Source organism: Microplitis mediator, chromosome 11 (assembly GCF_029852145.1).
Source record: "Microplitis mediator isolate UGA2020A chromosome 11, iyMicMedi2.1, whole genome shotgun sequence".
Lineage (NCBI taxonomy): Eukaryota > Metazoa > Arthropoda > Insecta > Hymenoptera > Braconidae > Microplitis > Microplitis mediator.
This window is the reverse complement of record NC_079979.1, coordinates 18,943,866-18,955,871: the sequence shown is the minus strand read 5'-3', so window position 1 is coordinate 18,955,871 and position 12,006 is coordinate 18,943,866. Positions and strand designations below refer to the sequence as shown.

The following is a 12,006-nucleotide window of genomic DNA, read 5'->3' as shown; positions in this document are numbered from 1 at the left end:
AGTAAATATTTTTTGCGTCAAGAAATCCTTTTTTTCTGTGTAAGTAAGCCTCCCTGAGTAAAAAAAAGCATTTTGAGCCTCAAATGATGTTCAAAAAGCATCAATGAGCCTCAAATAATGCTCAAAGAGCCTCAAATAGTACTAATCAATTTTAAATTACAATAGTCGAGTACTAGGTTCATTTGAGGCTGGATTGACGCTTTCTTGGGTTCGATGAGGCTAGATATTTTGACCCGGGTTGCCTGATACCCCTGAGGCCTTCAAGCTTCCATTGGATGCCCTAACTTTTAATCAGGATTGCCGTCTAAGAAATTCTACAGATAATCTAGACTCAGGTTCCTCAGTTCGAAAACAGCGGGAAGTTTTGCGGTTTTCCCGCAGGGTCAACCATTTTTCAGATTCTTTTATTGGATTCGCAATTTTTTATTCTTCAAAATTATTTATAATGCGAAAGATTTCTTTTTCAAATTTCTTTTTTACGTTTCACTCAAATTCACACCTGAATAATTCTTATTACAATCTTTAAAAAATGTAAAAAAAACACTCTCTTAAATTTTCCCCTTTTAGCCCGAAACCAGATTTTAGTAATTTTCTCAAAATAGAATAACAAGTTAGTGATTCACCCTCTCCAAAATTAAAAAATTGAATTTATTTGTTAGCCTCTCATTTTCCCAGCCCTCGGTTTATGGAAGTCGGATTGTCACATAAATATTTTTATTAAATTTTAAAAAATACTCAGAGACCCAACCGGAAAAACGGCTAGTACTAGACATTCTAAATGATATTGATTAAAAAAAAAAGTCCACTTCCTCAGCTTTGCTTATATAATATAATAAAGTTGTAATCAATCTTGCTGTGACAAGTTCTGAGAGATTGAAGTAAAGGGATCGTCGCGCATCTGATAAATAGAGAGTAATATATATGTGTATACAAACCCCAAAGGTGTAGGTGTGTTAACGAGCGTGAAACTGAAGCCTTCCAGGTGTATTGCTGTCACGTAAACCACTTAATTTTCTCGGAAGGAAGAAAATTACAGAATAACCGTAAGATCTAACGGCATATCTCTCGGGAATAATTGTTTATTTTTATTAATATCTTGTAAAATGCGATATTAAAGTCTACAAATAACGAAAATAATAAAATTTTAAGGAGCGAAAAATAAAATGAAATGTGATTTGATCGCGATAGCTGAGAGAATTGAAATAAAAGCTTAAAAAGCGGAGGAAATGTCAATAACGAGGTTCTGGTTCGAAGCAACAAGACAAGTTTAATTGAAAATGCCATCACGTTTCTTATATATCGATAATATAATCGAAAAAAAATACGTGGGAATGAACATTATTGGTACATCGGTTTATTTTAAATGTAAATCATCCCCTCGATAATTAAAAATTTCATTTCCGGGTTCACATTTCACAAATATTACATACTCTATTCATTGAACGACACGGGTTTTTTTTTTTTTTTTTTCCAAGGCTGTGATAAACTAAAAACCATAAAAATTTTTGATATATTTGAATATTTGATGCAGCATTTAATCGCTCGCAGGCTTCAAGTTATCGGACTAAAAAAATCTATGAGGTAAAAGAGCTAGTACCCGATCACTCATATATTTGTAAATCTATATTTAGTAAAATTAAATAAATATAGATATAGAAATTCATGAGTGATCGTGTACTGAGTTTCTCACCTCATACTCTCTTAATTTGAATCAGTGAAATCTCACTGGTTTACTAGTAAAACTCACTGATTCGACCAGTGGTTACTCAGTGAACTTCACTGTTAAACCAGTGAATTTTAATGGTGGACATAAAAGTCACTGATTCATCAGTGAAAATTTCCACTGATTCAACAGTGAGTTTCACTGATTCACCAGTGAGTTTCACTGACTCAACAGTGAGCTGATATAACTTTCATGATAACCCAACTTATACATATAGGGCATGATTACTTACGTAAAATGAATAAATTAAAAACATATTTACGCAAATTTACTATATCCAACTTTCGTTACATTAACTGTATTAAAATTATTCAAAGTAATGTGAAAAAAAAACTGCACTCAAACTTTCTTCGAAATTTTACAAATATAATGGTCGATTAAATTATAAAAATGATCAAGGCTTCGAGGATAGCTTAAATTAAAAACATAATATAATTTATGTAAAATAGAAAATGCAATAATAGGGTCACAATTTAACTTGAAATGTATTAATTAATTCAATCGACATTAATACACAAACATCAGGTTATATATAACTTTCTATAACCGGTATAACTAATCATAGGTCGCTGTTGACAACGGAGACTCGAGGTACTTAAATTTTGCACTGGTTTGAATTAGTGAACCCAATACTCACTGGTTAACCAGTGAGCAACTTTGAATCTCACTGATTCACCTGTGACTTTTTTACTCACTGAGTGAACCAGTGGATTTCTCACTGATTCAAATTAAGAAATAGAAATCGTTTTTGAATAGATTCCGTTATGGCTTCTTATGGAAATCCATACTATGCTAGAAATTCATAGAAAAAAAATTCAGCGTAGATTCTCACATGACGTTTTTGGATCGATTTCTATATGATTTCGAATAAAAATCCACTTCATGTCAAAGATTCATAGAAAACCCAGCATACGTTCATAAATTCTCACATGGTGTTTTTGAATGGATTCCTACACTGTAAAAAATCACCGGGGTAAGTCCAAACGGTGTAGGTGTTAAAATTATCGGTGTTAAATTTACCCCCGAAAGCGGTGTGAAAATAACGCTGCCACCGGTGTAAATATTCTAGTCCGGTGTTAAAATAACGCCGCTACCGGTGTAAATATTCTAGACCGGTGTTAAAATAACGCCGCCACCGGTGTTAAAATATTTTACTTTGTGAACATTTTTACTTACTCGATCACTATACTTGTTAATAAATGATATTTTTTATTAATTTTCATAAAGAACTGACATTTTTTGTGTTTTATAATCTTTAAAGTTAATACTCCAAGCGGACGCAATTGACCCCGCTTTTACACCGGCATTACTCCGCTATTACACCTGTTACCCCGCTTTTGCACCGGTTTTACTCCGCTTTACAGCGGTTACCCCGCTTTAACACAGATATTTTTAACACCGGTGTGTTACCCCTCCTACACCGGTGTAATTTCATTTTTACACCGGGCGGAGTTAAAGCGAGTCCATTTTTAACACCGCTCTTTTTACAGTGTATAGGAATTTTAGACCATCTCAGTTCAATGCCAAATTAAAAATCTACTGTCTGAAAATTAGACAATGGGATCTCATTGTTCCTACAGAATTTCATAGAGCCCTATGGGAATTTCTATCTGGAATCATTGATCGAAAATTTTTCCCGTGGATTCCTATAGAGTCTATACTTTTCTTCATAGATTTTCACAGACATCCAGTTTCATACTACGGACTGTCATACAATTCCATGCATTTTTCGCAAGGGTAGTTACTGTAATTCGTAGGAAATTAATAAAGATTTAAAGGCTTGTTAACGTTCCTCGATGCACGTGAAAATGTCATGGGACCTATGTAGAAATTCTAAGCAATCAAAAAATAGTTTGAACACATTATTGTCATATCTGAATTAGTTTACCCAGAGAAACTTCTAATTAATATAATTACATGTAAAGTTTCATCATGCAGACATTATTTATTGATTAAATGTTTTAATGACTGTCGTTATGAAAATTAGGAACGTTTAATGTCAAGGGTGATTAAATTTAATCTAGTCACTTGATAAATTTTATATACACATGAATTTTAATTACTTTTAATTATTAAATTACCAGACAAAATTAAATTTTTATTATCTCTATGATCATTTTCACTGATTATTTTTTTTGTTCTTGCTGGTTTTGAGGTGTGTAATAGTAAAAATCACATTGTCCATATATATTAATAATAATAATAATATTATGATTAAATAATAGAATGACCTCTTGATGTTCCATTCCTGATGCTCGTAGCAATTATCAGCCCGGTACAGTGCAGTCGAGAGCAACTGATGCTCGTTGCTTGTGGCAAAATCATACCTATCCTAAGCAATTCCATAACTAAAATCAATAAACTCCATTTACGTCTTGTAATGCACTTATATATAACGTAACTATATAATAGTGACATTCCAAACAAGCTAAATTATTTATTGTCTCTACAAATTCAATTTACTCTATTTTATATGTATTAAAATATAAATTCCAATTATTATTATTATTATTATTATTATTATTATTATTATTATTATTATTATTATTATTATTATTATTATTATTATTATTATTATTATTATTATTATTATTATTATTATTATTATTATTATTATTATTATTATTATTATTATTATTATTATTATTATCTATATTATTAAGAGAATAAGGAAAATTTTTTTCCCGCCATATCTATATGATAGAATTCGTTAATGTTATTGAAATTGGTATCATTAGATAGGTCTTGACTTGAATTTGTGCCTATTCAAACTTTAAACTCTTTTTAAATGCCAAGTATTGAGATAAATAGATTTATCTATATCATTCGAATTACATTTAAATTACGCGGGAAAAAAGACGATCGTATTTATTTTCTTTAAATAAATTAATACTTTAATTATTCTGTCACTAAATATGACTGAATGTCACTGAATATATAGCTATATTATTTATATCGCGTTACTTATTCCAAAATGACAGATTTTTATACTCCCTTTTGGTTTTTGGAAGCTTCTCAAAGCCAAAAAAGTGTGCATAGAAAAAAAAAGGATTCATTGACACAAAAAATCTTTACTCGCCTAAAGAAAATTTTTACTTACCCCAATAAATTTTTTGCATTGTGAATTGAAAACAAAAATTTATTTAGAACTAGAAAAAATTACTTGGTGCAAGGAATTATTTCTTGACCAAAAAAATCTTTTCTCGCCCCAAGACAATTTTTGTAATTAATTTATAATGCATAAAATTTCTTGGTGCAAATTAAAATTTTTTGCGGCAAGAAATCCTTTGTTTCTGCGTATTTTATAAATTTAGTAGTGATATTTAGGCAGTCACGTAGTGACTGCAGGTTGCTCGTTATTATTATTATTATCACAAAAAAAATTCACTTTTAAAAAGTAAGGCCCATTTTACCCCATTTTTGGAATTTTTTTTAGAATGTCATATTGATACTAAATATTTATTTATATTAATTAAATGAATTTATGAAGTAAACGAATAAACAAAAATCAATATGAAAATGTTAATTAATTAAATGTTTTCCGTGTATACTTTATGTATATCTTGGATTGCTTCATACTTTGATATTAATTAAAGTAGTACAGAAATGTAATAATTGAAGTAATAGTAAACATTGTCGACTCACTAAACAATCTACGAAGTATGAGTCATAGAATTACTACTAAAATATTTGTTATCTTCTCTTTCCAAGAATGTTGGGTCACTTGAAATACATACGGCAAATACGTATAATATATTCTCATTGACGTATAGTTTCTTAATCACTCGGCCCTTAATGACAGAGATAAAAGTTCTATGACCTGTTTCCTTCTAATTATTCATAAACTGTTTCGTCAGACTAATGCAGTCACATAAAATTTGAGATTCGTGATCAGTGTTGTGGCATTAGAATTTTTGAATCGACGTATTTTATTTATATATCACCATGTTTTTATATTTGTTGTGTGTTATTTTATTTACCAGTGCGATTGTCCAGGTAATTATGCAAAATAATAAAATTTATTGTCTGAATTTTTGTGGTATTTATTTTATATCCGCAGTGCAATTGTACTGAAAATAATTTTGGTCGGTTCATAGGAGAATTCAAAATTATAATTTACTATGTCTGGGGTTCCAGAATATTTGTTGGTACAATGCAGAACATAGTTTAAAAACTTTTCTAAATTTGTACGGCCACGTGTATTGCGAACACAAAATTTTGTAGGTTAATTGCCAACCAATTTCCAACTAAAAATTTTATTTTCTGTTCGGTTTTTCATCACAATTTTTGAAATTGATATTTTTTATAGTTGACTATCATAAATATTTTTATATTAGCCCCGCCTGAAAATATCATATATGGTAAACATATATTAAAAAATATATGTTACAGAATAAAATATATATGTGACAATACATGAAATCTTATATAGAACTATATATAGATTTTGGCCGATTTTATTGTGTTACTATATATGTTTTCTCTTATATGATTTCATATATTCATATATTTGAAAACTTATAATTTTAATATATTCAAAAACAAATGTTATTTATATATGGAAACAAATAAGAATACATGTATAATTCATCATTATATGGCACGATATATGTACCATATATTTAACTTTATAAATTTTTGTATATTTTTCGATATATAGAAGCATATAAGTCTCCCCATATTTGTAAGAATAAATAAAATCTATTCTTTTCTGTCTTCCTCTCTCTGTTATAAGGTTCAAACATTGTGTTCAGAATATATATATATATGTGCTAGCTTACAAATTTACATATATAATTATCAATATATGTAATACATATATGTGCTAACTTATAAGTTTACATATATGATTATAAATATATATAATACATGTATTAACTTATAAACTTACATATATAATTAATTATATTAACACTTACTATATTATATATAAGAAAATATATATCGTTTTTGGCCACTTATATAGTCCCATATTGATTATATATTTTTCCATATATATTTATCATATATGGTATTCTCATGCGGGAGCAATTAACAATAATGCGAAATTTTATTACAAATGATAGAATTCAGTTAAAATAATTTTTTTTCTGTTTTCTGACCGAGATTTTTGTCCATACTGTAGTCAAAAATAAATTTTTTGACGATCAATTTGTTAAAAGTTAAAGCTAGATCCCATTTATTAAAAAATTAATATAAAATATTGTTCATTATTTTCATAAATTCATAAATAATAAATTTTTTTTTTTTCTAGACAGCACCGACTGAATCGACGGCAATTAATTTTAATGAAGAAAGTATATTATCAACTGTAAGTGAACCGATGACCACATGGAAGTCATTAATTGTTAATGAAACAATTAATTTAGCCACGCAAACGTCTGAAACACAGACCCCTGTTATTTCATTAAAATACACGAACGTTTCTCGAAATGTCGAATCGAGTGGTGAAATTATTACAGAAACGCCTGAAGCATCAACAACGGTCTTGAAAACTGACACTGACGAAATTATATCTATAGACACTGTGACTCCTGTCGACGAACCTATTGTCTTTACTTTGAAACCATATACAGTGGGTGCAACTATAATTAATGCTACAGAAATTCCTCACGCTTCAACTATTATATCAAAAATATATACTAACGGTGAAACAGCTGCTGAAACACCAGCTTCTGAAGCACTAACTAATTTATATACATTAAAACCAATTAGCAATGAAGAAATCAGTTTCACATCCGAGATAACTACAGAAGCATCACAAATTTCATCTACTGCTGAAATAAGTACAACACCAATTACTCAAGCTCCAACTATTTTTACTGCATCGGAATCAACTACATTCAAAACTAGTACTCTTACACCTGAAAAAACTACAGGAATACCAACTACAGAAGTTCAAATTGACTTTAGTACATCAAAATCAGTTGCAGATGATGCAGTTACTAGATTAACTACTGAATCAATTACAGAAAAACCAAATGTAGAAACTCAAACTGTTACTACTACACAACAATCGACTACAGACATCAAAACTAGTACTTTTGTATCAGAATTAGCTACAGAAACTCCAACTACAGAAGCTCAAACTGTTTTTACTACACAACAATCGACTACAGACATCAAAACTAGTACTTTAATTTCAGAGTTCACTACAGAAACTCCAACTACTCAAGCTCAAACTAACTTTAGCACATCAGAATCAACTACAGATGATGCAGTTACTAGATTAACTACTGAATCAATTACAGAAAAACCAACTACAGAAGCTCATACTGTTTGTACTACACAACAATCGACTACAGACATCAAAACTAGTACTTTAATTTCAGAGTTCACTACAGAAACTCCAACTACTCAAGCTCAAACTAACTTTAGCACATCAGAATCAGCTACAGATAATGCAGTTACTAGATTAACTACTGAATCAATTACAGAAACTCCAACTACAGAAGCTCAAACTGTTTTTACTATACAACAATCGACTACAGACATCAAAACTAGTACTTCAATTTCAGAGTTCACTACAGAAACTCCAACTACTCAAGCTCAAACTAACTTTAGTACATCAGAATCAACTACAGATGATGCAGTTACTAGATTAACTACTGAATCAATTACAGAAACTCCAACTACAGAAGCTCGAACTGTTTCTACTACACAACAATCGACTACAGACATCAAAACTAGTATTTTAATTTCAGAGGTCACTACAGAAACTCCAACTACTCAAGCTCAAACAAGTTTTACAACATCAGAGCCAACTACGAATATCAAAACCACTTCTTTTACCCCTGAAATAACTACAGAAATACTCGAAACTTCTACAACCACACAGCCCGAAACAACTAATGCAATACCTACCGAATTAACTTTGGCCGAAGTTTTTATAAAAGTTCTTCAGTCCTTGTCTCAGTCGGCCACATCGCAGTCGCCAAAAATTCCAAAAGCTCCAACCCCGCCAAAATTTACTTACACCCCTTACAACTACCAGTTCGTTCTAAAATCGGGAACACCCAACAGCTGTAGTTGGTATCAAGTTAAATGCACTGATTATTCACCATTCGATAACAATAATCACTGTACTTATACACTCATAGGTGATTGCAATGACTACAAGCCATATCAAATTTTGTCAACCCATCAAATAGTTCAGCCCTCATATTATTCATATTTATTCAACTATCAGTATATTTACAAACAGCAATCTTACCATCAGTGTATTATATATCAAGTTAGATGTGTGTACTACAGTTTAATCTTTGATCAATTTGATTACTGTAATAATGAGTATTTAGGCAGATGTTCGTCATAAAATTGGTGATTAAATTAACTCTTGAATTTATTAACCAACCGGAAATAATTTTATTATATTTTTAAATAAGATATTTATGATTAATCAAGACGATAAAGTGTAATTATAATTGTCATCATTTCATATTATCTGTATGAATGTACTTGAGAACAAATCAGTGTAACGGAGATTCTCTGAATTGAAAAATAAAATTTGATGTAATCTGATTGTATGTCTGTATGATGTAAAAATAATAAGACGATTGTATCTATCAATAAAAAACTAATAGTAATAACAGATAAAATTTGTTTTTATGTTTACTTCAAACGATTAACGCGTCATAACATAAAACTCTTGGTAATTTATTGTTATCAGTTCCCGAATTAAAAATGATGTTTCTCAATAGTGATTGATTTTATCAATTGTTATTATCTACACTTATTAGACACAGAGAGTTTATGTGTATAAATACTCGGGAAGGAATAGCCTGAGTACTAGAGTTAAAATAATAACCGCCTATTTGTAAAGTGCATAGGAGTTTCGGTATGAAGTTATTTATATTCTGTATCAGCTTAATTGGCATTGCCGCTATTGAGGTATGGACTTTATTGTTTCAATTATTCGTTATTTAGTTAATTAATAATACTGTTGACTAATTAATTGCAGTGTTATTAATAAATATTAAATTATCTAGGCAAAGCCAGTTAAACAGTCAATATGGTTGACATCAATAATAGATGTCGATGATCAAAATGAAATTACTCAAGTTAAACCAGGCCCAGTTCATCCACCAGCTGTACCACCAATCCACCATCCATCTCATCCAGTTCATCCACCACCTGTACCACCAGTCCATCATCCATCTCATCCAGTTCATCCACCACCTGTACCACCAATCCATCATCCATCTCATCCAGTTCATCCACCAGTAATACATCCCCATCCTAACCATCCATCTCATCCAATTCATCCAAAACCAGATGATGAATCTTCGGAATTTGATGATTTAAAACCAACTTCTACATCTAAACCACATCCACATCCACCAAAACCAACTACTACTTCTAAACCACATCCACATCCACCAAAACCAACTACTACTTCTAAACCACATCCACATCCACCAAAACCAACTACTACTTCTAAACCACATCCACATCCACCAAAACCAACTACTACTTCTAAACCACATCCACATCCACCAAAACCAACTACTACTTCTAAACCACATCCACATCCACCAAAACCAACTACATCTAGACCTCATCCACAAGAACCATCTTCTACTCAACCTTCCAGTTCACGTCCACCAAAACCAACAACTCCTCAACCTCCTAGTTCACGTCCACCAAAACCAAGCACCTCTTCCGAACATCCAAGTCTACCTTCTACTACAAATCGGTCAACAACTCCAGTGATTGTTGAAACTTCTACCGTACCTTCTACTACAAGTCGTTGGTCAACAACTACAGCAGTTACTCCAACTTTTCCATCAACAACTACCCCCTGAACTTCAACTGAGGCCGATACTCAACCATCAGCAGCATCATAAACTTCATTAGATTCTGATATAACCGATGACATCTTCAACTAAATGAAGCTGTCATACTACCAGGCGACTAAAAAAAGTCATGTGTGGTTACTTCCATACAAATCTACTCTTAAAGTTTTATAATCTAGAAATTTGTGATTAGCTGCTTTGATAAACTAACGTTGAATAAAATTATTGGTTCATTTCTTCTCCATTTAAAATTTCTTTTATCCGTTTTTTAATCTTTTATAGTACGTAGATATATTTGTTAGTAAATGATAAGAAATATATGGCAATGACGATCTCGTGTTGTGATTGTGAAATCGCAAAGAAAGCTCGAATAAAATCAAAGAAAATAAGATTGGTACAATCGTTTCGAGAATTGACTAGACGAGGAAACAATTCAACAAAGAATTTCATACTAACATTGTACTTTTTTTTTGTTAAATTTTTTTCTCTTACTCTTTTATGTTTTTTTCCCTTCTTTTTATTTTCTAAAAGACCGCTAACACTGCCCAAAGCTAATACTACGGGTGAACCCGTAAAAGATATTGATAGACACGAAAAAAAGCACTTACCTGAAAATAGCTTCATGTTCCTTTACTGTAAAAGCGTTCGTGCACGTTCCAATGAACAGTTTCATATTTTCCTCATGGACAAGATCACCTTAGATAAAAAATGTTTTATTTTTTATATATCATAAACTTTATATAAAACAAATTTATCATAAATATATTTCGGTGATAAGAATCTTTAAAATTCTTACAAATATTTCCATAAAAAAAAAACTATCAGAAATAAGGTAAAAGTCTCGATACCCGCTCACTTTTAATTGAAGTGAGATTAAATCACTCAATATAAATTAATAAATGAAATGAAAAACCAGATTTTTTTTTATAGTTATTTTTTGAAGCTTCGAGTATTAGAATAAAATTTAAGTTTGAAGAATAATAGAGATAATTAATTATTATTAATTTTTTAAATAAACTCTTTGAGTGTACCCATAGTCGCTCACTAAAAGTTGTCATGTACCATTACTCGACCAACACATGGCCCTATAGTCGCTCAAAGACAATATCAATTAAACTGTGATAAGTTTATTGCTTTGGACAAATAATTTATAAATTATACTACTTTATTCTTTTATAATATTAAATTTCATGAATTTTGTAGATATATTTAATAAGATACACGGAAAAAACAGAATATTAAAAATTAATAACTAATAGTAAAAAGTGGAATCTGTTATCAATAATTAGTACTATTATGTACTTAATGCGAAGTAGTTTACTAATTTTTGTAGATTCCTAAAAACTACTATCAATTATTTCAAAAAGTAAGTAAATATTATTACTTTTAGGTATATAAATACGTGACTTATTAGTGAAAATTAATTAATTTATGGCATACATCTATTTAAAAGTAATGATTGGTCGAATTAAGAATTGCTATCTTAGA

The 12,006-nt window shown here is 30.3% G+C and overlaps 3 protein-coding genes across 3 annotated transcripts in view; 2 read left to right on the top strand and 1 right to left on the bottom strand.

Annotated features, from left to right (window-relative positions):
• Positions 1–11,206, bottom strand: part of LOC130677900 (head-specific guanylate cyclase) — a 70,350-nt gene extending 59,144 nt beyond the window's left edge. The window contains exon 1 of the mRNA XM_057484810.1: positions 11,127–11,206. Within this exon, the coding sequence (XP_057340793.1) occupies positions 11,127–11,191 (65 nt within the window). The 5' untranslated portion in view covers positions 11,192–11,206. The remainder of the gene's footprint in view (positions 1–11,126) is intronic.
• On the top strand, positions 5,510–9,330 carry LOC130677901 (mucin-2-like). The gene is made up of 2 exons (XM_057484811.1): positions 5,510–5,719; positions 6,978–9,330. The coding sequence occupies exons 1-2, from the start codon at positions 5,669–5,671 to the stop codon at positions 9,036–9,038; spliced, it is 2,112 nt and encodes a 703-aa protein (XP_057340794.1). The 5' UTR covers positions 5,510–5,668; the 3' UTR covers positions 9,039–9,330.
• Positions 9,472–10,769, top strand: LOC130677907 (uncharacterized). Its single transcript, XM_057484819.1, has 2 exons — positions 9,472–9,613; positions 9,712–10,769. The coding sequence occupies exons 1-2, from the start codon at positions 9,563–9,565 to the stop codon at positions 10,525–10,527; spliced, it is 867 nt and encodes a 288-aa protein (XP_057340802.1). The 5' UTR covers positions 9,472–9,562; the 3' UTR covers positions 10,528–10,769.
• Positions 11,207–12,006: the final 800 nt, after the last annotated feature.

Coding starts and splice junctions, on each gene's coding strand:
- LOC130677901 (XM_057484811.1), top strand. CDS start 5,669: ATGTTTTTATATTTGTTGTGTGTTATTTTATTTACCAGTGCGATTGTC. Junction 5,720..6,977: donor TTACCAGTGCGATTGTCCAG/GTAATTATGCAA, acceptor TTTTTTTTCTAG/ACAGCACCGACTGAATCGAC.
- LOC130677907 (XM_057484819.1), top strand. CDS start 9,563: ATGAAGTTATTTATATTCTGTATCAGCTTAATTGGCATTGCCGCTATT. Junction 9,614..9,711: donor TTGGCATTGCCGCTATTGAG/GTATGGACTTTA, acceptor TAAATTATCTAG/GCAAAGCCAGTTAAACAGTC.